Source organism: Amia ocellicauda, chromosome 14 (assembly GCF_036373705.1).
Source record: "Amia ocellicauda isolate fAmiCal2 chromosome 14, fAmiCal2.hap1, whole genome shotgun sequence".
Lineage (NCBI taxonomy): Eukaryota > Metazoa > Chordata > Actinopteri > Amiiformes > Amiidae > Amia > Amia ocellicauda.
In genome coordinates this window covers 20,451,051-20,477,345 of record NC_089863.1, presented here as the reverse complement: position 1 = coordinate 20,477,345, position 26,295 = coordinate 20,451,051, and the positions used below count along the sequence as shown (strand labels likewise).

At 42.6% G+C, this 26,295-nt stretch overlaps 2 protein-coding genes across 2 annotated transcripts; both read right to left on the bottom strand.

Moving 5' to 3' along the window:
• Positions 1-604: 604 nt before the first annotated feature.
• LOC136767790 (E3 ubiquitin-protein ligase TRIM39) lies at positions 605-8,264 on the bottom strand. Its single transcript, XM_066721795.1, has 7 exons — positions 7,895-8,264; positions 5,976-6,553; positions 4,626-4,721; positions 2,749-2,982; positions 2,384-2,531; positions 1,603-1,629; positions 605-1,289 (listed from the first exon to the last, which is right to left on the bottom strand). Exons 2-7 carry the CDS (start codon positions 6,549-6,551, stop codon positions 745-747), a joined length of 1,626 nt encoding a protein of 541 aa, XP_066577892.1. The 5' UTR covers positions 6,552-6,553; positions 7,895-8,264; the 3' UTR covers positions 605-744.
• A 6,025-nt stretch (positions 8,265-14,289) lies between these two features.
• On the bottom strand, positions 14,290-18,683 carry LOC136767800 (zinc finger protein ZFP2-like). The gene is made up of 2 exons (XM_066721809.1): positions 18,549-18,683; positions 14,290-15,819 (listed from the first exon to the last, which is right to left on the bottom strand). The coding sequence occupies exons 1-2, from the start codon at positions 18,661-18,663 to the stop codon at positions 14,375-14,377; spliced, it is 1,560 nt and encodes a 519-aa protein (XP_066577906.1). The 5' UTR covers positions 18,664-18,683; the 3' UTR covers positions 14,290-14,374.
• Between the last annotated feature and the right edge of the window lie 7,612 nt (positions 18,684-26,295).

Sequence of the window (26,295 nt, the reverse complement as noted above, 5' to 3'; positions counted from 1 at the left end):
GTACACTGAAATACTGAATGCCCTATAGTCTCAGCAATATAGTTCAGTTTACCAAGGTCTAATTTCCTCCATTGTAAACCCTGTCTCTGTGTTCTGGTACCAAAGGACCAGGTTAAAACCCCAGAGCAAGCTTAGCATATAAATCCCAGCTTATTGAGGCAAATTGTGTCAACATGGACATATCAAACCCATTAGCAGAGTTACAGGAAACAATTGGGGCAAACTTTTAATATTTGAAAAGGAAGGAAAGGATGTGCAATGAAGCACATAATGCTCATTTAGATTTATTTATTTATGTATTTATTTTTTCCATCTGGAGTGGAGTAGTCATCACATTTACTTACAACTACATCTATTTTGTCTCCATCTGCATCTTCAGCAAATCTTCAAAAGTATTGAGTATTAATTGTCTCTGCACCCACAATAGTTACAAATGTGTCAACTTCCTGCTCACCACTTTTGTTGTTTGCTCTGATTGTTTCCAGATAAAGCAGATTAATTTATTTTTAATCTTTCTACAACTCTGATTCATCCATTCCTGTTACCATGTAATGCGACCTAATAAGACCTTGAGTGAGTGAGAGAGACTATACACAGTGCTGTGTTCAAGTTAATACTTCCTTTATTAGATGTCGTTTCTAAATTATCAGTGCTGAAACAACTATACTACAGAACCCTCAAAGGTACTATTACTTTATTATGATTATGAATATTCACACACCTCCCACAGATAATCTGTTTCATTCAGTCTGTGTGACAGACAGGAGAGATGATCAGTGGGGCTGCGTTTATACCTTCCTCATTGGTACAGGGGTTGAAATATGGATAGAGTTTCTCAGTGAAGGTGTCGGAGAAAGTGTAGATATGAGACCTGGCTTCCACATCGTAAAAGGAGACCTGCCCCCCTTCATAATCCACATACACCCCCAACTTCTGAGGCCTCAGGTTCAGGGGGAGGGGGTTGAAGGGATAAGTACAATCAAAATAGTTTCCATCCCTCAGCCACACAGTCCAGTAACCATTTTCTGGGTTCAGTTCATTCCTCCCACGCCCTTTCCTGTTGACGGACTCCCTGGTGACACCCAAAACCCATTCGGTCTTGTCTTGTACGTCCACCTCCCAGTAGTGTCTCCCTGAACTGAAACCCTCCTTTCCCAGGACACTGAGAAAAAATTTAAACCTCTCTGGATTGTCAGGGAGAGCCTTTTTGTCTCCCAGTCTCACTTGTTTCCCATCCCGTGAGAGGTACAGTCTGGGATGAGCAGTGTTAGAGTCCAGAGTCACATCCGCTGTGGAGCAGAGAGGAGAAAAACACATCATTTTTTAAGAAAAGAAAGAACCACGAGCAATTTTTTCTTTAGCTGAAGTGTGTTTGAATCTTTTACTTAGAAACATATGGCAATATGAGTTAGGGCTTCAATCATACTGAGATATTGTTTTGATGGAGCTCAGTCAAACCCTGGCACCCCCCCCTCGTGAAAAATACTTGTTACACTTCGAGCAATTTATACCATCAGCACTGCCTGTCAGCTTGCTTTATGACCTCTCTCTTTTAGCCTCTCTGCTTGAGACCAAGATCAAAACAGAACCAAAATCACACACCTGCGTACTGCTGTATCTTCTTCAACTCTGGAAAGAAAAAACACATTCAAACAACCAATGATAATAAAAGCAATCCACACAAAGGCTGGGATTAAATACAAATTTTGACCCACCCACTAATAGAAAACTACATAACTGTACTCAGTTGTGGTTTAATTTCTGTCTTCTAATCATAAATGTAACCACTATGATGTACAGGTTTGTAGTTTTGCTATTAGCGGATGGGTCAATGTTTTGAATTAATCTGGCCCAAAGTCTCTAAATACGGTGGGATCAACTTCCAGAGAAAAGTATTGAAATTGAGAAACAATAACTTGTTACTTATTGATGATTGTTTCAACAGCATGTTATTCAGAAAATATTTGTGATCAAAACTGTGAGAGGAAAAACACATTTACGTGCCGGTTAAATGTATACATTTATGGTTTTCACACATTTACATCACATATGCACCACACACAGTAATATATTTTGTATATATAGTTTAAGAGATTGCAGGATATTATTTCTTGTTTTCAAACAAACATTATTAACATAAACATTTATTTACACATATTATATTTAAGATGAATGAATATATTTACTCCTTATTGTATCATAATTAAAAGTAAATGAAAGAATGAACACATTTATGAATAAATGGACAACATTTAAAATGCACTAAATCCTGTAGTGAAAATTATAATCTCTTTATAGAGTAATTTCATTCATCGACACACACTAAAATAAAAAACTGTACTCTTCTATCTTATTAACTTTAATTGCAGAATTAAAAACATACCAATGCGAGAGAGCTTCTGCAATTCTTCACCGACTCTCTCCTCTAGCTGGGACACAGCTCTCCTAACAGCCCCCAGACATGGGTCAGAGGTCACGGTGATGTCAGACCAGTCCTTGGTGTGCGGAAGGGGGCACAAGGCTGGGAAACTCTACAGCAGGACAGAGGAGACAGTTATCATTATGGAAGGACTTAGAGCCATCTAAAGTAACAAAGTCACCTGTAGCTGGGACTGACAGACTGACACTGGAACTGAAATATCCAACACTGCTAAAGATTACTGTCAGTGTTTATGAAAATAACAGATTCTTCTTTATGTAGTGTGTGGAAAGTGTAAGTTAGTGAGCAGTGAGGGAATGGGTGCAGACCTGTAGGAAGTGGATGTGGTCCTCAGTGTGTGAGATCTGCTCCAACTCAGTGTGTCTCCTCTTCAACGCAGTGATCTCCTGCTCCAGCTCTTCAATGAGCCCTTCAGCCTGCTTCTCTGCCGCTCTCTGCTTCGCCTCAATCAGCTCAGTCAACTCGGCCTGGTTTTTCTCAATGGAGCGCACCAGAGCACTGAAGACCTGCACACTGTCCTCAGCCTCTCTCTGGGCACAGCTCTGAGGGGACAAAACACAACATTAAAAAGTAGGAAAGCACGAATGATTAAAAAAACTGCTAAAATAAGTTTTAATTATGTCCTATCACAATTAAATTGCAAAATTCCAGTCTTGCATATTTCCTAGCAGTAATTCTTCTACCTATCTGATAGTGCACTATGCAATTCCCCACTCAATCAGGTTTGATCAAAATCTTGACAGCAGTTGTGTAGCTGAGGGTCGTATGCAAATTCGGAGGTCTGATTGGTCCTTAGTCAAGTTGTGGTGATCAGTGCCCGTATTCATAAAGCCTCTGAGAGTGATAAATCGGTCCTATATTCCTGAAATATCTGAGTGACGTCAATTTGATCTGACTTTTACTTTACTTTTATGTATATTTATTGTGATTATTAATGAGAAATTAAGCTAGCATTTTAATTCCATGTAGCACCTTAACTTCCTAGTAATGAAGGAATTAAGGTGGAAAAGCATTTAATTTAGTGTCAAATTATGGGTCATTGTATGTATGTGTGTATATACACCGATCAGCCATAACATTATGACCACCTGCCTAATACTGTGTAGGTCCCCCTTTTGCCGCCAAAACAGCCCTGACCCATCGAGGCATGGACTCCACTAGACCTCTGAAGGTGTGCCAATTTTAGGGGCTCAAAAGTAATTTGACAAACCAACATAATGATTAATTAAATTTTGAGTTTCAATACTTGGTTGCAAATCCTTTGCAGTCAATGACTGCCTGAAGTCTGGAACTCATAGACATCACCAGATGCTGGGTTTCTTCCCTGGTGATGCTCTGCCAGGCCTGGACTGCAGCTGTCTTTAGCTCCTGCTTATTCTTGGGGAGTTTTGCCTTCAGTTTTGCCTTCAGTAAGTGAAATGCTGCTCAATTGGATTCAGGTCAGGTGATTGACTTGGCCATTGCAGAACATTCCACTTCTTTGCCTTAGAAAAGCGCTGTCCAATGAGTTTTGAAGCATTTGGCTGAATCTGAGCAGATAATATAGCCCTAAACACTTCAGAATTCATCCTGCTGCTTTTGTCAGCAGTCACATCATCAATAAATACAAGGGAACAAGTTCCCTTGGCAGCCATACATGCCATATAAAAATGGGTGTAATTCCTACACTGTTCATCCAATTTGGATGTAACTATCCTAAAATTAAAGATGAAAGTCTATATTTAAAGCACATCTTGATTGTTTACTTTCAAATCCACTGTGGTGGCATACAGAGCCAAAATGATGACAATTGTGTCACTGTCCAAATATTTATGGAACTAACTGTATATATACACTTTTTTTTGGTATTGTTATTGATTATTTGTTTAGTTTCGCTATTATGGCACACATTTACTAATGTATGCCAATACCTGTATATAAAATCTTACCCTTCAGTGCAAACACTGTATTAAGGCTTTTGGAATTGAATTATGATTTTATTTGAAGAAGGAAATTTATCAAACCTAAGCTGAATCATTTAATGTGTTTAACCATCATAATTATATTGAAAAAAAAACACCTTGCATCGATTAAAGATGCCCCCCTAAATTGGACCTGTGCCAATCTAAATTGGTTCTGTACACATCACTGTCCGTAATGTTTGACCAATCACGTTTCCGTCAGCACACTGCTTGACAAGACTCACTTTGCTAAACTCCACTGACTGTCTGATCTCCTCCACCTTCCTCAGTTTGTCCTGGATCATCTGTTGCACTTCTGCCTCAGTCTCCCCCAGCTGAGCCTATGAAAAGACAGGGGGACACAAAGACTCCAGTCACTGCTGATGGCTCACTGACACTGGGCTCCAGACTCTCCCACTTACAAATGGGAAAGTCAGCACAGAGCATTCTAGAACAGGGCCCTGCACGTTCTTAATGTAGCATGTTGACTTTCAGTGATAATGCAGTTTTATCTTCTAGAGTGAAATATCCATCAGCTTGGAAATTAACTTAAATTTAACTGTTACATTAAATTTGTATGCAGAAAACAATTAGCTCTTCAGAAACACAATCTACTTGTGCTGACGACTCATGATTTTTACAAACTACAAAAGCACAATAATCATAGACAAAATTAGGTGTGGGGTTGCATAAATTATATTTGTTTCATATTCATGAGTGTAAGTAGTCTGTTATATACATAGGCTAAGTATTATAATGTTCCATATCTTTGCTTGCAGGTATGTGACCGAGAATTGTATGTTTCGTGTTCTGTGTCTGGCTTGCTTTGGGCCATTTATTTTGTGTTATGGAAACCTCATCAGAAAATTACATCTGCAGACCTAACAAAACATAAGTACAGATATAAATCGTGGCTAAAGATTGCAACAGCACTTGATCCTAGATCCATGTTGTTGTACTGTTCATATTTTTTTCATTTTTTGAGAGTAGCTATATAAAGCCTGTCAATTTACTATTATAATGCAGACTTTTATATAACACAATCATTCTCGTAAACCCTTAAGAGGCTACTTTATTTATTTTGTTTAAACCCACTATTATTTTCTTCAAATGATATAGCTTCCATGTGAAATTGCATTGTGGAGGAGCATGTTTTAAAACAAATCTAAATTGTTTACATTTGATGCAAGCAAGCAATGTTTTTAGATTACACTGTAAGGTAATTGGGATGGATTTACAGTTGTAATGTAAATAATATAGTCTTGTATTTTCTATCACTACTGAAAATATAATATTTGAAGAGGTTAAAAATACCCAAATTAAGCAAAAAGCTTTTTGTACTTCCTAATAAACAGTAACTATGTTTTATTTAATAATAAACTCTTTGCAAATCAAATATTTACTTAAAATAAGTTTTGTCGTGTATTATCTTTAATTACAAACCATATTCTAGGACTGTTTAAAAAATAGATTTAAAATGTGATTAATCTAGGTGATTTAGTTTGATTGCAACATTAATGAAAAAAAATTTTGTATCACTTGACAGCCCTAATTTATATATAAATAAACTATGACTATAGAAATCTTCAATTCACCTTTTTCTTCCTACATTCTTCCTCTAAAGTGACAATATTGTGAGTCCTGTGGTCCGTCTCAGTGCAGAATTGACAAATACAGATCTGGTCTTTTCTGCAGAACAGCTCCAGGACTCGGTCGTGCTTCTTGCACAGCCTGTCTTCAAGGTTGTTCACAGGGTTAATGAGTTTGTGTCTCTTAAGCAATTTGACTCTCTGATGGGGCTCCAGGTGAGTCTCACAGTAAGAGGCCAGGCACACCAGGCAGGATTTCACAGCCATCAGCTTACTCTCAATGCAGATGTCACAGGGCACATCTCTGGGCTGAACAGAGTGCTCTTCAGGAGGGCTGACCCTCACCTGCTTGAACTGTTCGATAATTTCTTCAAAGCTTCTGTTGACACGGAGGTCCGGTCTGAGGGGGAAAGTCTCCTTGCACAGTGGGCACTGATACACAGCACTGCTGTCCCAGTACCCTCCAATACACACCATACAGAAGTTGTGCCCACAGGGAGTGGTGACTGGGCTGGTGAATATATCCAGACATATGGAGCACTGGAACTGCTCTTCACACAGGAGACTGCTGGGGAAAGCCATTCCTGAGGACAGAGGAGGAGAGAGATGATCAACGGAGGAGAGTGGCCACATCTCTATAGAGCACACACAGCACAGAGCTGATCCAGAGGGACAGAGGCCTCACACAGACTTGGCAGCAGTGTGTCTCCATCCTCAGCTCTAGGGGAGAGCCAGTCACCAGCCATTGATGACTAACCAGAAGATTAGCTTTGCCTCCTCTTCACTCCCGTTCCTCCAGAGCCACTCCTTTTCATCCCTGACCCCTAAGTGGTGGAACGACTTTCCCACTGAAATCAGGACAGCAGAGTCCCTGACCACCTTCTGGCGATTACTCAAGACACATCTTTTCAGACAATTTAGTTGTTATTCCCCTGTGTGGCTCAGCTCTCCTGTAAAATTGCACTTCATAAAACGTTTTCATCATACTATTGCTTTTACATTGCTAGTACTTGTGTATTGTGATTTCATCTATGTCTCCTTCCCCTTAGCTCTTAACTATGACTTTACATTATTAGCTATTATTAGCTAATCACAATCTGGGATGTAGGACTTGTATTAATTTTATATTTTCCTATTCTCTTGTGTAATTTTGAACTTGTAATTGTATTGTGTTTTGATCTATAATTTTATACTGTATTAATGCACTTTTGTATTGCTCTTATATTTTGTAAGTCGTCCTGGATAAGGGCGTCTGCTAAGAAATCAATAATAATAATAACCAGCTTGTGCTCTAAACTGAGAGTGAAGGGGAAATAACAGCAAGCTTGCACAATTCAGTCAGAACATGACATATACTTGGGAACTGTTAAAACATTCAGAAGCCAAGTAGTCTTTAAATAAAGAAACCAAAGAGGGTTGTATTAGTTAGATGTAATACAAAGGTAAAAGAAAGACAACCTACACATTATTGAACACATACTGTTTTCTCAAACCCTGACAGACAGGCGTATTTACTCACAAGGCTAGTCAGAAAACACTGGCACAGAAACAAACACACAGCCACACACTCAGCGGAAAACACATATAAACACACAGGCACACACATAGACATTCTCACAGTGAAACACAGATACAGAAATGCTCCCACTTAGTCACATGGACAGGAATGGGCCCTTTTGAGGTGATCATTAAAATGCTGCAGTACACAAAACTCCCAGACTGTCTTGCCTGAAAGTCAATGAGGGCTGAACCGGAGAGAAGATTGCCCCGGAAACAAAGGTCTCAATCAGCCCCACAACCACCCACTCCTTTATAACAGCTGCTGATCAGCTGCACGTTCAAGCCATCAGCCCTTGCACAAATAAACTGACAACCATTAACAAAACTCTGAAACCCTTCCAACACACACTGTGGACAGACTTTACCTGAATTTAATCAACTCAGTCCTGTGCAGAGCAGCTCTTCAAATTCTGGACTCTAGGCTTCCAGGTCTGGTGTCTCTACTGACCGACATACAGCAGAGAATAGCAGGCTTGCCCAGGCGTCTGCGCAGACTGAAGGTTTTCAGAGGTGGATCTGTAGGTGAGAGAGTCACAGCTCCAGCTCAGCACTTTGATTCCCTGACCCCCTCTGTCACCCTTGTTCTCTCACACTGACACTCAGCACAGCCACAGGGCCTGGCCTCTCAGTGCAGCAGCATTTTCATATCTGGACAAAGAGGAGAAAGGTTCAGCAGCTCTTCCCAGATCCAGCTTGCAGCTCTCCGGTTTACTTTCAGTTCTGTGACATGGTGCATCTAATCTCCTCCCACCCAGTGCTGCTGTGCTGTGAGGCTGCAGTCTCTGCTCTTAAAGGAGCCGCAGGGATCCTGTCAGACTGGGCTCTCACACAGCTGCAGGGCGCTGGAGTGACAGGGACTCCTGCTGTAAACTGAACATAGATTAACTTTCCATGTGTACTTGCTCACATTACAGTAGGGGTTATAAAAAAGGTATAGTATATACAAATATTAGGATTACCCATTAATACAACCCCAGTCAACTACTTCTGGCAGTAGATATTCATGACGTAGGCTAATAGTGGGTGGAGTAAAGCACAGTAGAATAATCCAGTAAATAAAGTACAGTACAAGAGATACACTCACCTAAAGGATTATTAGGAACACCATACTAATACTGTGTTTGACCCCCTTTCGCCTTCAGAACTGCCTTAATTCTACGTGGCATTGATTCAACAAGGTGCTGAAAGCATTCTTTAGAAATGTTGGCCCATATTGATAGGATAGCATCTTGCAGTTGATGGAGATTTGTGGGATGCACATCAAGGGCACGAAGCTCCCGTTCCACCACATCCCAAAGATGCTCTACTGGGTTGAGATCTGGTGACTGTGGGGGCCAGTTTAGTACAGTGAACTCATTGTCATGTTCAAGAAACCAATTTGAAATGATTCGACCTTTGTGACATGGTGCATTATCCTGCTGGAAGTAGCCATCAGAGGATGGGTACATGGTGGTCATAAAGGGATGGACATGGTCAGAAACAATGCTCAGGTAGGCCGTGGCATTTAAACGATGCCCAGTTGGCACTAAGGAGCCTAAAGTGTGCCAAGAAAACATCCCCCACACCATTACACCACCACCACCAGCCTGCACAGTGGTAACAAGGCATGATGGATCCATGTTCTCATTCTGTTTATGCCAAATTCTGACTCTACCATCTGAATGTCTCAACAGAAATCAAGACTCATCAGACCAGGCAACATTTTTCCAGTCTTCAACTGTCCAATTTTGGTGAGCTTGTGCAAATTGTAGCCTCTTTTTCCTATTTGTAGTGGAGATGAGTGGTACCCGGTGGGGTCTTCTGCTGTTGTAGCCCATCCGCCTCAAGGTTGTACGTGTTGTGGCTTCACAAATGCTTTGCTGCATACCTCGGTTGTAACGAGTGGTTATTTCAGTCAAAGTTGCTCTTCTATCAGCTTGAATCAGTCGGCCCATTCTCCTCTGACCTCTAGCATCAACAAGGCATTTTCGCCCACAGGACTGCCGCATACTGGATGTTTTTCCCTTTTCACACCATTCTTTGTAAACCCTAGAAATGGTTGTGCGTGAAAATCCCAGTAACTGAGCAGATTGTGAAATACTCAGACCGGCCCGTCTGGCACCAACAACCATGCCACGCTCAAAATTGCTTAAATCACCTTTCTTTCCCATTCAGACATTCAGTTTGGAGTTCAGGAGATTGTCTTGACCAGGACCACACCCCTAAATGCATTGAAGCAACTGCCATGTGATTGGTTGGTTAGATAATTGCATTAATGAGAAATTAAACAGGTGTTCCTAATAATCCTTTAGGTGAGTGTATATATATGCCTAAATATAGCTGATCACTATATTAGTATCCTGTAGGGATATATACCACCTTAAAAACCTTCCATTGTATTTCACAGCCACATACAATTTAGCCAGTAGAAAACTCTCTAGAGCCGAGGTCACATCCAACCTTCAAACAGAAAATGAAGATACATAGCCGGCCTACAGAAAAAGAAAGACGTAAAATTAGGAATACACTAACTTTAATGTACAATCATGTATAATGTACAAATATGTACCAAAGACTTTACAATTATCCTTTTAAATCCAGAAAATGCTTTATTTAGAATTACAATCGGTTCCAAATCCAAAACTTGACATACCTGCAGATTGCTACGTACAAACCAGTAAGCACAGTTGAATGCACTGCCTGAAGATACTTTCTAATGTGTAAAACTCAAAATGTAATAGAGAAAATGAGTGTCCAGTTTTTTTTTTTTTCACTAGTGAAACGGAGGATGATTCAAGGAATGCCATGCGGAGCAAATTCCATCAGCTCCAAGAGCACCATCTCCACCAGTAAATGAGCCTGTCAACAAAGGCATAAACAATACTTTGTGATTACTGGGTGTTTGTGAGGGGTTTATATGGGGAGCAAAAAACAAAGTGGAAGGTGCAGGGCAAATGGGAACGGGGTGATAGCAGAAGTGCACGCGGGTTTCAGGAATGTAGAATAAATGAAGGGAGCTGGGAGAAGTGACTGGTACAAAGAACAAGGGTGACATCTAGTGGGTGACATTAGTGGAAAGGGGGAGGTGCATCATAGGGAAATGTCAGACAGGGGATGTGACAGAGCCACTGCCTGGCACCAGCATTTCCTTTCAAAGATCTGTCTGTACACCACTTAGGACCAAAGACAAGACAGTGTCTTGTATGTTAGGGAACTTTTTTAAGTATCTATGTCTCATGTCACAGAAGGTTGTGTTTTTATAAATATCAATGTATTATGTTTTGTAGATTTCACATCTAGTTATGTTGGGAGGAACAGATTTGAAAGAGATGATTTGGAGGATTCTAAACAAAACAATTAAAAATTATCTTGCCAAACAAATTAACTGGACTGGGGTCAATGGCAAAAGACCATTTAAGGATCTTCATTTAAAGGAAGTGGTCTTTGGTAAGTCAATTTCTAATTAAAGATCTGTGGCAATTCAGTGTTGCTTTTAACATTAATTAACACAAATGAGCTACTGATAGTAATCACAATATGGAAGTACAATAGCTCTCAAGTTTTCAAAACATCAATGGGTGAGATTTCTCACATGACAAAGACAGAAACCGGTCCTGCTGCCAAAACCAGGAGCCTACTGCTAACGAAAGCTTAATGTTACTACATATCCATGTTTGACATGAAACACAAATATATTCACGAGACACACGTCCACAAAGCAATGACGAGTTATCATTATGGACACACCGATAGGCCATCCGGTCAGGTTGGATGTGAAAACTACAACTTACCATTTTTCTCTGTCTTCTGTGGTGTTAATCCAGCTTGTACTCACAAATGCATCCATACTCTGGAGAACACAATGACCATTCTTTGTTGTTCTTAGTTTTATATCGATGTACATTTTCTAACTTTCTTTTCAAACACGATCCCCCCTAAACATGTAGGTCGCTTGAACCCAAGGCTCACCCTACAATTACAAAAACACATTTATATAAATTAACAGATAAAGATTAAAACCGAACAGTGACACTTATAGTTGAGCTAGTGTTCTTTGTTTAACATAGAATTGTATAAGGAAATTATTAAGGAACCAACTTTGTATCAGTTACACAATTTAAAGAGTCAAATGAAATCAAATTACTTCAAATAAGGTTCAATTAAGTAATTGACAGCTCGGTTGAAACAAAGACCAGCAGGGTAGGGGGTCCTACAGGACAGGTATGAGAACCACTGATTTAAGTTAGTTTAATTGGTTTCTGAATTCTGTTTTTATTTTCATATAATTGGCATTGGCAGCAAATGCAATATAGAATAGTTTTAAAAGATGGTTTCAGCTGGCCAGTGACAGGGACGGAGGCAGAAAATCAAGACAAAAAAATCTCAATTAAAAAACAAGGGCTGGAGATTGGGGGTTGGGAAATAATCGTTGAGGAGTAGTGGCTTGGGCTCTGGACCTATAACCGGAAGGTCAGTGCTGTTGTACCCTTGAGCAAGATACTTCACTTAGATTGCTCCAGTAAAATGCCCAGCTATATAACCGGGTACAAATGTAAGTTGCCCTGGAAAAGAGCATTTCCTAAATGACAAATACTGTATCAATCAATTTAGAGGGTTTTATTTTTTAGATCATGTAAATAGTTCATAATATACATTTCTATTAATACATTATAATGTTTTGTTTAGTGATATATTGTATGTCTATAATTGTATGTAATCAGTGTTAGGCTTATTTCTGTTTAAGTATTTACATATTCATGTTTTTCTTTGTATTTTTTAATATGCTTAATACGAGTGTATGCGTGTGTTATTAAGGAATGTTTTTTAATGGGAAAAGTACAGCATACAAAATTTGAGAGTTTGTACAGGTACAACATTTTTGTTTTTGTATTGTTTGTTGTTGTTATTAAACAATGTTTTAAAACTTTTACTTTAGTATTTGTTCTTTCTATACTTTCTATCACCATAATATATGAATACAGTATGAATTGAGCTTTTTTAAATGTCTAATTCTGTTTTGTTTGTTTCAATCAGGTTTGGCCCAGATAAAGAGAACTGTCAGATGAAAGTTTATGACTGGCAATTTAATATAATATTTTATAATATTTTCATGATCAGATAACATCAACAAAAAAGTTTTCAGAATACATATCAGACTGAATAGTAAGTGAAATATACAAGCAATAATAGAGGTTTTATTTTCATATACACCAATTAATTGTTTCTTATATATGATTTTAATGTCAGCATTTATTACAAGGTCTTCAAATGCTTGATTACCATATCTGCCCTTAACATTGATTGCACTTACAATACCAGTATAATAAATGTCCTAATTTGATATTAGGTATTGTGAACCTTTAACATCCAATGTTTATATATATATATATATAAATGTGAATACCATTTATATATGAAACATTTAGAGAAATGCAAACCTACTTAATAACAGAATGTCTGGATTACAAGTCTTATTCTTAATTCTATGTTATTCCACACCTTTAGTGAGTCTGAAGTAAACAAACAGATATCACCTGGAGACGAGGGCCTCTGAAGATTAATGTATGGATTAGCTTGGAATAAGAATCATCTCTGAAATGAGGACCCACGTCCAATGTCCCTTATTGTGAGCAGCATTTGTGCAACATAATACAGCGACGATGACGAAGACGACGAAGAAGACGAATTTCCCAGGACAGATTTAAACATTGCCTAGTTTTTAATTTTAAATGTCAAAAAAAAAAAACTTTGCATTTCCCTTATTTCTCTTATGCAATCATAACTTTGCATTCAAGTTTCTAAATAATGTTACAATAATGATTTTTGCAGTTTTATACTTATACTATAATATGTAATGTATTGCACTGCATGGTGGTAGGTTTCCTGGTAAATATACTTATATATTTTTTACGTCCTTGGTGAACTGTTGTAAAAGTAGTCTGTGTTTTAAACCTGGGCCAATGCCGGCGGCCAGATCCAGGCCACTTCAGGGCCATAATACAGTTTGACACCGGGATGATTCCGTGCGGGTCTGGACCAATTGCAGCAAGTCCCCTCGGGCCGAATCTGGGCCGTAATACAATTTGGCACCGGTCCAATTCCGGCAACCGGTATCAGGCTGAGTCTCTGCTGGAATCGGGCCAGTACTGGGACGGAATCAGTGTGCTGTCTGGGTGTGACTTTGACATGATCTTAAATTGTAAGGGCATTTCTAAGTTTTCTTTATTTAAATTTTGGTGAATTTTAATACTTTCCTTTGCATTCCAACTGCATTATTATCAGGTATACCCAAACACTAATTGAGCAGTGCCCTGCAATAAAAGTAAATCCCAGGGAACAAAAACCATTTGCATTTGTAGTTTTTATTGACTAAATGCTGCTCGCCAGGTAGGCTAGTAATTCATATTGGTCACTTGCCCTGCCTTCAATATACTCAGCAGGGGTGACCAGGTGAAGCTCTTCCCACAGTGGGAACAGCATTATTGTTTCTCTTCTGTGTGAATATGCTGCTGAATTTAAAGGCTTCTTGAGTAACCAAAGCTCTTCCCACACTAAGAGCAAATGTATGGTTTCTCAACTGTTTGAATGAACGGATGAATTTTTAGGTATGATCAATAACCAAATCTCTTTTCACACTGGGAGCAGTGATATGGTTTCTCTCCTGTGTGAATGCGCTGGTGAACTTTAAGGTTTTTTGCTAGGCTGAAAGCCTTCTCACACTGGGAGCAACAATACAGTTCTCTCCTGTGTGAATCTGCTTGTGAATTTGAAGGCTTTTTGCTTCACTGAATCCCTTCCCATACTAAGAGCAAATGTATAGTTTATCTGCGGTGTGAATTATCTGATGATATTTCAGGTTACTTGATTCAGTGAAGCCCTTCCCGCACTGGGAGCAGCAATATGGTTTCTCTCCTGTGACTACGCATGTGAATCTTGAAGCATGTTGCCCTGCGAAAGCTCTTCCCACATTGAGAGCAGCAATGTGGTTTCTCTCCTGTGTGAATGTACTGATGAGATTTCAGGTTATTAGCTTGAGTGAATCTCTTCCCACACTGGGAGCAACAATATAGTTTCTCTCCTGAGTGAATTTTTTGATGAGTTTTCAGGTTACTTTCTTGAGTGAAACTCTTCCCACACTGGGAGCAACAATATGGTTTCTCTCCTGTATGAATTTTCTGATGAGTTTTCAGGCATCTTGCTTGAGTGAAACTCTTCCCACACTGGGAGCAACAATACGGTTTCTCTCCTGTGTGATTACGTATGTGAATCTTGAGGGATGTTGCCCTGTGAAAGCTCTTCCCACATTGTGAGCAGCAGTGTGGTTTATTTCCTGTGTGAATTATCTGATGAGATTTCAGGCTACTTGCTTGTGTGAAGCTCTTCCCACACTGGGAGCAGCAATATGGTTTCTCTCCTGTGTGAATACGCTTGTGAATATTGAGGCATGTTGCTTTGCTGAAGCATTTCCCACATTCTTGGCAGCAGTGTGGTTTCTCTCCTGTGTGGATTTTCTGATGAAGTTTCAGGCTACTTGCTTTAGAAAAGTTCTTCCCACACTGGGAGCAGCAATATGGTTTCTCTCCTGTGTGAATACGCTGGTGAACTTTAAGACATGTTGCCTCATTAAAGATCATCCCACACTTTGCACAGCAGTACAGTTCTTCCTCCTTGTGGTCATTGTCCTCAGACACCACAGTGTCTAACTCCAGTTCATTGTCCTCAGTCTTAATGTAATCAGACACCACAGTGTCTAACTCCAGTTCATTGTCCTCAGTCTTAATGTAATCAGACACCACAGTGTCTAACTCCAGTTCATTGTCCTCAGTCTTAATGTAATCAGACACCACAGTGTCTAACTCCAGTTCATTGTCCTCAGTCTTAATGTAATCAGACACCACAGTGTCTAACTCCAGTTCATTGTCCTCAGTCTTAATGTAATCAGATACCACAGTGTCTAACTCCAGTTCATTGTCCTCAGTCTTAATGTGATCAGATGCCACACTGGGTTCACATAGGGTTCCATTAGAGTCCAGCTCAGCACCAGCTGCACTGGGTCCCCTCTCGGATCCCAGTGCTCCAAGTCCCCGTGTTAAACACCCAGTCTGTGGATCAGCCATGTGGCAAGACTCCAGTCCCCTGAGCTCCTCCTCACTCTGTCTGCTCCTGTGCTGCTCAGTCAGACCCTGTTTGTCTTCAGTATCTGTGGGCTCTGTGTCCTGCCTCAGACTGGAGCTCCACTCCTGCTCACAGTGCTGCTGCTCAATGGGAGCCCTTTCCCCAGAGTCAGGGAGAGCGCTGGCCTCTACAGCTCCTGGGGGAGAAACAAGACAGGAGAACAGCATTGAGAACAGCAGCTCTGAGGACAAGCCACTAGTACAGGTCAGAATAGCATTCAAGCACTTTTGTAAAATGTATCTATACCATAAACACTATCAAAATTAAATACATTTTAAAACATTAGATTATATAGCAGCCTTATAAACCTGAACCTCTAAATCAAAAATGTTTTCACACATTTTTAAATGTTACGAAATCAGTATGGATGTATTAAATAAGTATTAATTTATTCCAAAAACTGTTTAACAGTCAACATGGTGTAATATGTTGTATGGATCAAATTAAAAACAATTCTGTATGTGTTTAACTTTTACATTATTCCATAATTTTCAGCAATTTGTACCTTTCAATGTGTTAACGGGACAGTGAAATTCTTTATTAATTTGTTAAAACGACATGGTGGAATGCTCAGCTTATTTGCAATCTACATGTACACTATTGTATTGTTTTTATTCAATAAGTATATAGTCTGATGCAGTGCTGGGCGACCCATGAGTCTCCATCACTCCCCAGACCCAGGTGAGGGCGATTGACCTGGAGCTTGATTACTGGCTCAACATTCAACATGGGTTGTCACTCACAGGATTTTTTTTTTTTTTTTTTTTTTCCCCTCTTAACGGTAGGTGGGATCTGACAGTGGTAGTCCTCAAATTGTCATAAACTACTTTTACTAAAACAGCAACATTAGTTAATTTGTTTTAATGTTCATAGAATGTAACATACTCTGAGCATTCTCCTTCTGCCCTCTCCTTGAAGCCTCGTTTCCTCGTGCCTTGGATTTCCTTAGTTTCCGTGACCCCTTGCCTGACTTCCCGACCACGACTATCCGCATTGCCTTGTTTGTCTGATCCCCAGACCCTCGCCTGTGACCACGACTACTTCTGTGCCTTGCCTTTATTGCCCTGCCTGCCCATATCTGACCCACGCCTGTCTTACCATCACTCGACCAGCACTGCAACTGGGTCCCCTGTTCCCGTGCCCTGGTTCGTGACAACACCGATCAGCAATAACATTATGACCACTGACAGGTGAAGTGAATAACACTGATAATCTTGTTATCATGGCACCTGTCAGTGGGTGGGATATATTAGGCAGCAAGTGAACATTTTGTCCTCAAAGTTGATTTGTTAGAAGCAGGAAAAATGGGCAAGCGTAAGGATCCAAGTGACTTTGACAAGGGCCAAATTGTGATGGCTAGATGACTGGGTCAGAGCATCTACAAAACTGCAGCTCTTGTGGGGTGTTCCCGGTCTGCAGTGGTCAGTACCTATCAAAAGTGGTCCAAGGAAGGAAGAGCGGTGAAGCAGCGAAGGGGAGCGAAGGCTGGCCCATGTGGTCCAATCCAACAGACGAGCTACTGTAGCTCAAATTGCTGAAAAAGTGAATGCTGGTTCTGATAGAAAGGTGTCAGAACACACAGTGCGTCGCAGTTTGTTGCGTATGGGGCTGCGTAGCCGCAGACCAGTCAGGGTGCCCATGCTGACCCCTGTCCACTGCCGAAAGCACCTACAATGGGCACGTGAGCATCAGAACTGGACCAAGGAGCAATGGGGAGAAGGTGGCCTGGTCTGATGAATCACGAGTTCAAGGTGTTGGCTTGGCCTCCAAATTCCCCAGATCTCAATCCAATCGAGCATCTGTGGGATGAGCTGGACAAAGAAGTCCGATCCATGGAGGCCCCACCTCGCAACTTACAGGACTTAAAGGATCTGCTACGAACGTCTTGGTGCCAGATACCACAGCACACCTTCAGAGGTCTAGTGGAGTCCATGCCTCGACGGGTCAGAGCTGTTTTGGGACCTACACAATATTAGGCAGGTGGTCATACTGTTACGGCTGATCGGTGTATAGTGTACTGTGCAGAACTACGTATTGATGAGCCCGCATGAGTGCACCCAGTTAAAGCTAGGGTATGCAATCCTGAGAGGCCAGCAGTTACCAGCTTGTTTTGAAAGCATAGAGCCCACCCTTCATCAGAGGCATCTCCAAAGCCACGCCCCCTGTATCACACATACACACACACACAGAGCAGAGCAGAGTCTCAGCACCAGGAGGAGAGACGTGTGGGTGGAATAGATCGCAACGCTTTCAGATTACCTCATGTCTCAATGTTAGACATTACAATAATAACGAACGTAAACATCTTATTTACGGTTATTATGTTTTTAAAAATAGTAGCTGCGGCTCACCTTCCACTCTCGCGCTCGCTCTGCACAGCGTCAAGGTTCCTGCGCTGATGACGTGTGATTGTCTGCGCGAACAAGTTGCGCGGCGGTATGCAAATATAGATTGACAGACAGGAAGGACATCCTATCATTACATTCGGACCGAATGCAATGATTGGTCGATCCTTTTTTAGTGCTGTCCCTTCCACTGAAGATATATTTATATTTTTTTTGCATTTTGACCACTTACATTATTGATTGCTATCAGGATGTGAAGAGACTTTCAACCAGTATAACAAAAAATATTTCTGGAAAAGATTGCACACCCTACCTTTAACACTGTAAATAAGAGTGAGAACTTATTTCACAAAGGAATGCAAATTTGGGGAAATTGTCTCTTCCTTCAGAATTAGGTGGAGAATTAAGAGCATTATTTGTTATCTTGTTCATTGTCATTATTAGTAGTAGCCTATATCTTAGCAGATGTTTATTAGCTACTGGATTTCTATTATACACGCAATGGAGTAAAGGTAGTTACCGCTGGCTGCTCCCCGGGGCTCCGCGTCTCTCTGTCCGCAGCTCCACTCTGCGCTTCCGGCTCCGCGGCTCGTCTCTTCCACCGCCTTCCAGATCTCACACAGGGCGGCTCTCATCAGCTCGGCCAGCGCCGAGGACAGGCAGGTGTCTGACGGATCAGGCAAACCGACAAATTAATAAAGAGCCGCTTCTCCGGCCGAGAGTTTCACACTGGAGTGCATGTCGGCATCAGTGCGCAGCGCCGCTCCACCCAAACCCAGCTCTCCTTATTTACCCCTGTTTTGGGATTTCTTATGGACGTGCATGTTACACTACAAAGTATATTGAATAAAACGAAATCAAAAACGGTGACATCATGAAAAATGCTAAATAACGCCCTGTGTATCCACTGTCAACAACCCCCACTAACTCTTCTCCACCTTCTCCTCCCTCCTTGCCCCCCCTCCCCCATCTCTCACTGCTGATGATTTTGCCTCCTTCTTCTCCTCCAAGACTGCAGACATCCGCAGGCTCTTCAATACTCCACCCTCATCTCCCATCACACCGAAACCTCCCACCGATCAAGCTTCCTTTTTTTCTTTCTCGCCTCTCTCAGATGCTGAAGTTTCTGCTCTCCTCCTACGTCAGAAACCCACAACGTGCGCCCTGGACCCTCTCCCTTCTCGTCTCTTCCAAGCAACCGCTCCTGATCTTCTCCCCTTCATCTCCTCCTTCCTCAACTCCTCACTCCTCTCTGTCTGTTTCCCCTCTGAATTTAAACAAGCTGCTGTCATCCCACTGCTCAAGAAACCAACCCTTGACACCACCTCTTCTCAGAACTACCGCCCTGTCTCCCTACTCCCCTTCCTCTCAAAGACTCTCGAGCGGGCGGTCCCCAATCAGCTCTCTGACTTTCTGTCCCAACACTCACTCCTTGATCCTCTGCAATGCGGCTTCCGCACAGCTCACTCCACTGAGACGGCTCTCCTGGCTGTCACTGACTCCCTCAGCCGTGCTCGGGCGGCCTCCCTCTCCTCAGTCCTCATCCTCCTTGACCTCTCTGCAGCATTTGACACCGTTGATCACTCCATTCTCCTCTCCTGCCTTGCTGACCTTCGGATCTCTGGGACTGCTCTCACCTGGTTCTCCTTCTACCTCAGTGACAGGTCCTACCAAGTGACATGGTGAGGCTCCTCATCCACCCCCAAACTCTCCTCGCAGGCGGTCCCCAAGGCTCCGTTCTGGGCCCTGTTCTCTCTCCACACTCGCTCCCTGGGCCCCCTCATTGCTTCCCATGGTTTCTCCTACCACTTCTACGCTGATGATGCCCAGATCTTCCTGTCTTTTCCCTCTTCTGACCCTCTCATCCCCTCTCGCATCTCTTCCTGCTTGTCTGCTATTTCCACCTGGATGCACTCGCACCACCTCAAGCTCAACCTCTCCAAATCGGATCTCCTCTTTTCCCCCCCCACTCTTCCTCACCTTCTGCTGACCTCCCCATCTCGATCCCCTTGGAATCCACCACACTCTCTCCTTCTTCTTCCACTAAAAATCTAGGAGTCACCCTCGATCCTGCACTCTCCTTCTCCCAGCACATCACCAAGGTTCACGTGCACCTGCAGATTCTTCCTGAGCAACATACGCCGGATCCATCCCTTCCTCACCAACTACTCGACTCAGCTACTCGTCCAGTCCCTGGTCCTCTCCCGCCTGGACTACTGCAACTCCCTCCTGGCCGGCCTGCCTGCATCCACTACCCACCGCTCCAGCTCATCCAGAACTCTGCGGCTCGTCTGGTGTCTCTCTGCCCCGATTCGCACACGCTACTCCACTGCTCCGCTCCCTCCACTGGCTCCCGATAGCGGCACGCATTCAGTTCAAGACTTTGACCCTCACCTACCGCTGTCTTGACCACACTGCACCAAGATACCTTCAGACACTCATCTCTCCATACATCCCCTCCAGACCACTGCGCTCCTCCAGTGCCAGAAGACTAACTCTGCCTCCTCTCCACTCTCCTTCCTCCAGAGCCGCTCCTTCTCATCCCTGAACCCTAAGTGGTGGAACGACCTGCCCACCGAAGTCAAAACAGCAGAGGCCTTGACCTCATTCTGGCACTTACTCAAGACGCATCTCTTCCCACAGCACTTGTAATATTAGTCCTCTATCCCTGCTAGACAGCACTTCACAGTTTTATTATGCTTCTCGCGTTCTTGATTGTTTTCCTCCTTGCTCCCTTTCCCGTAGCCCTGGTCTGTGATCCTACATCTTGACAGCACTTAGCTTTCACCGTCCAGGATGCAGGACCTCACTTACTGTACTTGTGTAAATTGTAAATTGGAATTTGTAAAATGTATTATTTTGAATTGCTGTTTTAGCTAAATTGAATTTGTAATGATTGATTGCCTTGTACTTCACTGTATTTTTGCACTTTGTTTGCACTTATGTTGTAAGTTGCCCTGGATAAGGGCGTCTGCCAAGAAATAAAAATAATAATAATAAATACAACACATTTCACAGGCCTTTGTTTATAAACCAGAAATTTGGCGTTTTCACACGTAAATATTTCCTATGGTGTGCAGTGAGCAAAACACCCATTTTACAAATTCAAATTTACACAAGTGTATACGAGATATTCAGTAAACAATACAAGTCTTGCATCCCAGATTGTAAAGCTGATAAGTGCAGACAAGATGTTAAGTCCCAGTCAAAAGGGAAAGGCAGCATACGGGCATCACAATAACAACACGAGTGCTAGTAATGCAAAGCAAGACGTATGATAACACTGTACAAGTGCAGTCTTACAGGAGAGCACAGGACTGAATTACTGTCTGAAGTAACAGTGCAGCGCTGCAAACTGTCTGTCACTACAGCTCAGCTCCGTCCTACTGTTGATGTTAAATCCATTGTTTCCTACCAGCAGTTGCTGCTGCCCGGGTCTCTGCCTCTCTCCTCCCGGCTCCTCGGCTCTGCACAGGCGGCCCGTCCGCTCCGGAGCTCCAGTGACACACAGCCGCCTCCCCCGCCACCATGAGCTCCTGCAGCCTCCGCCTCAGCGCCTCGTTTTCTCTCTGTCTGCGGGTTATTTCCACCCGGGACTCCGACACCGTCTCTTCCACCGCCTTCCAGATCTCACACAGGGCGGCTCTCATCAGCTCGGCCAGCGCCGAGGACAGGCGGCCGCTCAGAGCCGCGGACACCGACATTGTCGTGCAGAGAGAAATACAAGGTTCAGTTTATGAACTAATCAGAAAAACAGGTCGAGCGATGAAACGGCTGCTGTTTTTTCGCTGCACTGGAGCACACAGAGCGCGACACGAAGCGCGAACTTCCCGGTAAACAAGGATCCAACAAGAGCCACTTCCGCCTACTTACCTGGGAACTTCCGTCTTAGCCGAGGCGGTGCATTGTGGGATTGTATAGACCCCCTCCCACTATGTTTGTCTGTGTTCCCTGGTCCTGGAGAGCCCCATCCACTTAACTTTATAGGTCACCTTAAATCACCAATTTCTAAATACTGGGGTCACATTGGAGTTGTTAATCAATTGAGCAACTCAACCCCTCTGAAGGTATTCAGTGCATTGCTCCAGTGATTTCTAAATGACTGAATTTACCAAACCATCACCTCATTCGCCATATCCAATTAAATACGTCCGGGTGTTTATAAATTGGTGATAGAAGGGTGACCACAAAAACCTGCTGGATAAGGGCTCTCCAGGACCAGGGTTGGAGACCACTGATCTAAGGAAAATCTGTTTAATTTAATCAAAACTTTCTCTTAAGAAAACAATTCAAATTTTAACACCATCAACCCGGATTGTATTAGATATACCCGTCTTTAACATATTTGCATTATTATTTCAACGAGCTATGTTTTTACATGGCCTGACAAGAACATTTCTTATCACTGAAGTTCTGTCACTAGTTGCCAGCTTGGCTTAATGAATATTAATGAAAGGCGGCTCCGTGATTCAGTTTGAACAGAAATAAGCAGTAAGCACTGAACACAGCGCGCTATTATGAAACCCACTCCTTCTCTGGGCAAGCGATGCCAACACAGGATTTGGAGCGCTGGTTTTGGTCATTGGTCTCTGTTCAGGAATCTCGTGAGAACCTGTCATTCACGCGAAAAATATCTTCTTCATGTCAGTATCCTACACGGTTGACAAATCTGTGTATTTGCAGCGGATTTGAGTTTTTTTTTATACCATTGCATTATGTTTTGGAGAGTCACAGATTGCGTTTTTTGCATTTGCATTTGTTTGAGCTTGAAATATTAAAGTACACCTCTCCTCACAGGCGTACACCAAGGCTCTGTCCTGGGCCCCCTCCTGTTCTCTCTCTACACACACTCCCTGGGCCCCCTCATCACATCCCATGGTTTCTCTTACCATTTCTACAGAGATGATGCCCAGATCTTCCTGTCTTTTCCCTCCTCTGACCCTCTCATCCCCTCTAGCATCTCTTCCTGCTTGTCTGCTATCTCCATCTGGATGCATTCACACCACCTCAAGCTCAACCTCTCCAAATCTGATCTCCTCTTTTTTCCTCACGTTCTGCTGACCTCTCATTCTCAATCCCCTTGGAATCTACAACTCTCTCTCCCTCTTCTTCTGCTAGAAGTCACCCTCGATCCTGCGCTCTCCTACACTCAGCACATCACCATGCTGACACACACCTGCTGATTCTTCCTAAGCAACATACGCTGCATCCGACCCTTCCTCACCAAGTACTCGACTCAGCTGCTTGTCCAGTCCCTGGTCCTCTTGTTTGTGTGTTGTTGTCGGTTCTGTTGAGCCTGTATAAGATGTCAGCAACTGTGTGTATTGGATAATACAATTTTAAAAATACTCAGTCAAGCTTCCTGCATTCGTACCTTAGGGAGAGGGAAAATGAAGCACTGACAGTGTTATTGTAGTTCTGCTCTTCTGCAATACATTTCTACAAGATCAAGAACGGGCTCTGAAAACACTGAGTGCTATAGGACGAGGACAGCGAAGCAACGAGCAACACTGGATACAGGATAAGAGCAAAGGATACTTTTGGGAAATTAACATTTGCAGGTCAAAACACGGATGGACTGACCGACGTTGGACCAACGTCGGACCATCGTCATTTTGAACATTGGGCCAACTTAGGCACCACTCATGATCTGTCGGGCCGATGCTGGCCCAACGCTGCTGTGCTATCTGGGTATATATGCTACTCTATGACAAACAGCTGAGCCGACGAATCAGTTAGAGGCATATCGGAAAGGGTTATCAAGTAATCAGCCAACTAGATGTGGGAAAGCACTTGTTGAAGACAGTCTGGGAAGAACCTCCATTTTAATTTAAGTTGGCTGTATGGATGAAGGATTTTTCAAGTAAGAATTTATATATATATATATATATATATATATATATATACACTCACCTAAAGGATTATTAGGAACACCATACTAATACTGTGTTTGACCCCCTTTCGCCTTCAGAACTGCCTTAATTCTACGTGGCATTGATTCAACAAGGTGCTGAAAGCATTCTTTAGAAATGTTGGCCCATATTGATAGGATAGCATCTTGCAGTTGATGGAGATTTGTGGGATGCACATCCAGGGCACGAAGCTCCCGTTCCACCACATCCCAAAGATGCTCTATTGGGTTGAGATCTGGTGACTGTGGGGGCCAGTTTAGTACAGTGAACTCATTGTCATGTTCAAGAAACCAATTTGAAATGATTGGACCTTTGTGACATGGTGCATTATCCTGCTGGAAGTAGCCATCAGAGGATGGGTACATGGTGGTCATAAAGGGATGGACATGGTCAGAAACAATGCTCAGGTAGGCCGTGGCATTTAAACGATGCCCAATTGGCACTAAGGGGCCTAAAGTGTGCCAAGAAAACATCCCCCACACCATTACACCACCACCACCAGCCTGCACAGTGGTAACAAGGCATGATGGATCCATGTTCTCATTCTGTTTACGCCAAATTCTGACTCTACCATCTGAATGTCTCAACAGAAATCGAGACTCATCAGTCCAGGCAACATTTTTCCAGTCTTCAACTGTCCAATTTTGGTGAGCTTGTGCAAATTGTAGCCTCTTTTTCCTATTTGTAGCGGAGATGAGTGGTACTCGGTGGGGTCTTCTGCTGTTGTAGCCCATCCGCCTCAAGGTTGTATGTGTTGTGGCTTCACAAATGCTTTGCTGCATACCTCGGTTGTAACGAGTGGTTATTTCAGTCAAAGTTGCTCTCCTATCAGCTTGAATCAGTCGGCCCATTCTCCTCTGACCTCTAGCATCAACAAGGCATTTTCGCCCACAGGACTGCCGCATACTGGATGTTTTTCCCTTTTCACACCATTCTTTGTAAACCCTAGAAATGGTTGTGCGTGAAAATCCCAGTAACTGAGCAGATTGTGAAATACTCAGACCGGCCCGTCTGGCACCAACAACCATGCCACGCTCAAAATTGCTTAAATCACCTTTCTTTCCCATTCAGACATTCAGTTTGGAGTTCAGGAGATTGTCTTGACCAGGACCACACCCCTAAATGCATTGAAGCAACTGCCATGTGATTGGTTGGTTAGATAATTGCATTAATGAGAAATTGAACAGGTGTTCCTAATAATCCTTTAGGTGAGTGTATACATAAACTCAGCAAAAAAAGAAACGTCTTCTCACTTTCAACTGCTTTTACTTTCAGCAAACTTAACATGTAAATATTTGTATGAACATAAACAAGTTTCATAGACATGTGACTAACAGAAATGGAATAATGTGTCCCTGAACAAAGGGGGGTCAAAATCAAAAGTAACAGTCAGTATCTGATGTGGCCACCAGCTGCATTAAGTCCTGCAGTGCATCTCCTCCTCATGGACTGCACCAGATTTGCCAGTTCTTGCACTCTTCCACCAAGGCTCCTGCAAGTTCCTGGACATTTCTGGGGGAACGGCCCTAGCCCTCACCCTCCGATCCAACAGGTCCCAGACGTGCTCAATGGGATTGAGATCCGGCTCTTCGCTGGCCATGGCAGAACACTGACATTCCTGTCTTCCAGGAAATCGTCCAGCGCAGGTGGGTTTGTGTCCATAGGCGACGTTGTTGCCGGTGATGTCTGTAAGGACCTGCCTTACAACAGGCCTACAAGCCCTCAGTCCAGCCTCTCTCAGCCATTGCTCATCCTAACTGACAACAGGAACCTGGAATACATCAGATCAGCCAGAAGACTTAATCCATGCCAGGCTCACTGGGCTCTCTTCTTCACTTGTTTCTCCTTTAAGATCACCTTCTGCCCTGTATTGAAAAACACAAAAGCGAACACCTTATCCTAAATGTTTGAACCACACTCCACTCTGCTCCTTTCAGAACTCATTTTATACCCTACTTGCATTGTGGATCCGATCAGGTGGGATATCATGGAACAAATACAGCAGGCAACAGCCCAGGAACTGGCACCTCCCAACTAACCTGCTTCCAGGACATACTTCCTGGACATGTTTCCATTCCACCTCTGTACATAGGGTGGTCGATCGATTTAAAAAAAATAATTAAAGCCATTATATACTTAAATGGTTAGATTATGCCTTAACTTAGATATGTGCAATACCAAAAAAACAAAATTGCGACTTGAACCCTAATAAATGTATTTTTACGCACCAAAAACATGCATTGTTTTTATCAAATCCACCATCTTGGATTTTCTTTACCTAGCATCATTAAAATGATTGGAATGTCGCAGCAGAGCGGACACACTGACCTGCGCACTCCACTGCCAGAGCCGCCG

Bases quoted from the DNA above. Each gene is read 5' to 3' on its own strand.
- LOC136767800 (XM_066721809.1), bottom strand. From the start codon at position 18,663: ATGAGAGCCGCCCTGTGTGAGATCTGGAAGGCGGTGGAAGAGACGAGC. The intron at 15,820-18,548 runs GTAACTACCTTT...TTTCTCCCCCAG, and splicing joins GCCCCGGGGAGCAGCCAGCG to GAGCTGTAGAGGCCAGCGCT.
- LOC136767790 (XM_066721795.1), bottom strand. From the start codon at position 6,551: ATGGCTTTCCCCAGCAGTCTCCTGTGTGAAGAGCAGTTCCAGTGCTCC. The intron at 2,983-4,625 runs GTGAGTCTTGTC...TTGTCCCCTCAG, and splicing joins AGTCAGTGGAGTTTAGCAAA to AGCTGTGCCCAGAGAGAGGC. The intron at 1,290-1,602 runs GTGTGTGATTTT...TCTGCTCCACAG, and splicing joins GAAGATACAGCAGTACGCAG to CGGATGTGACTCTGGACTCT.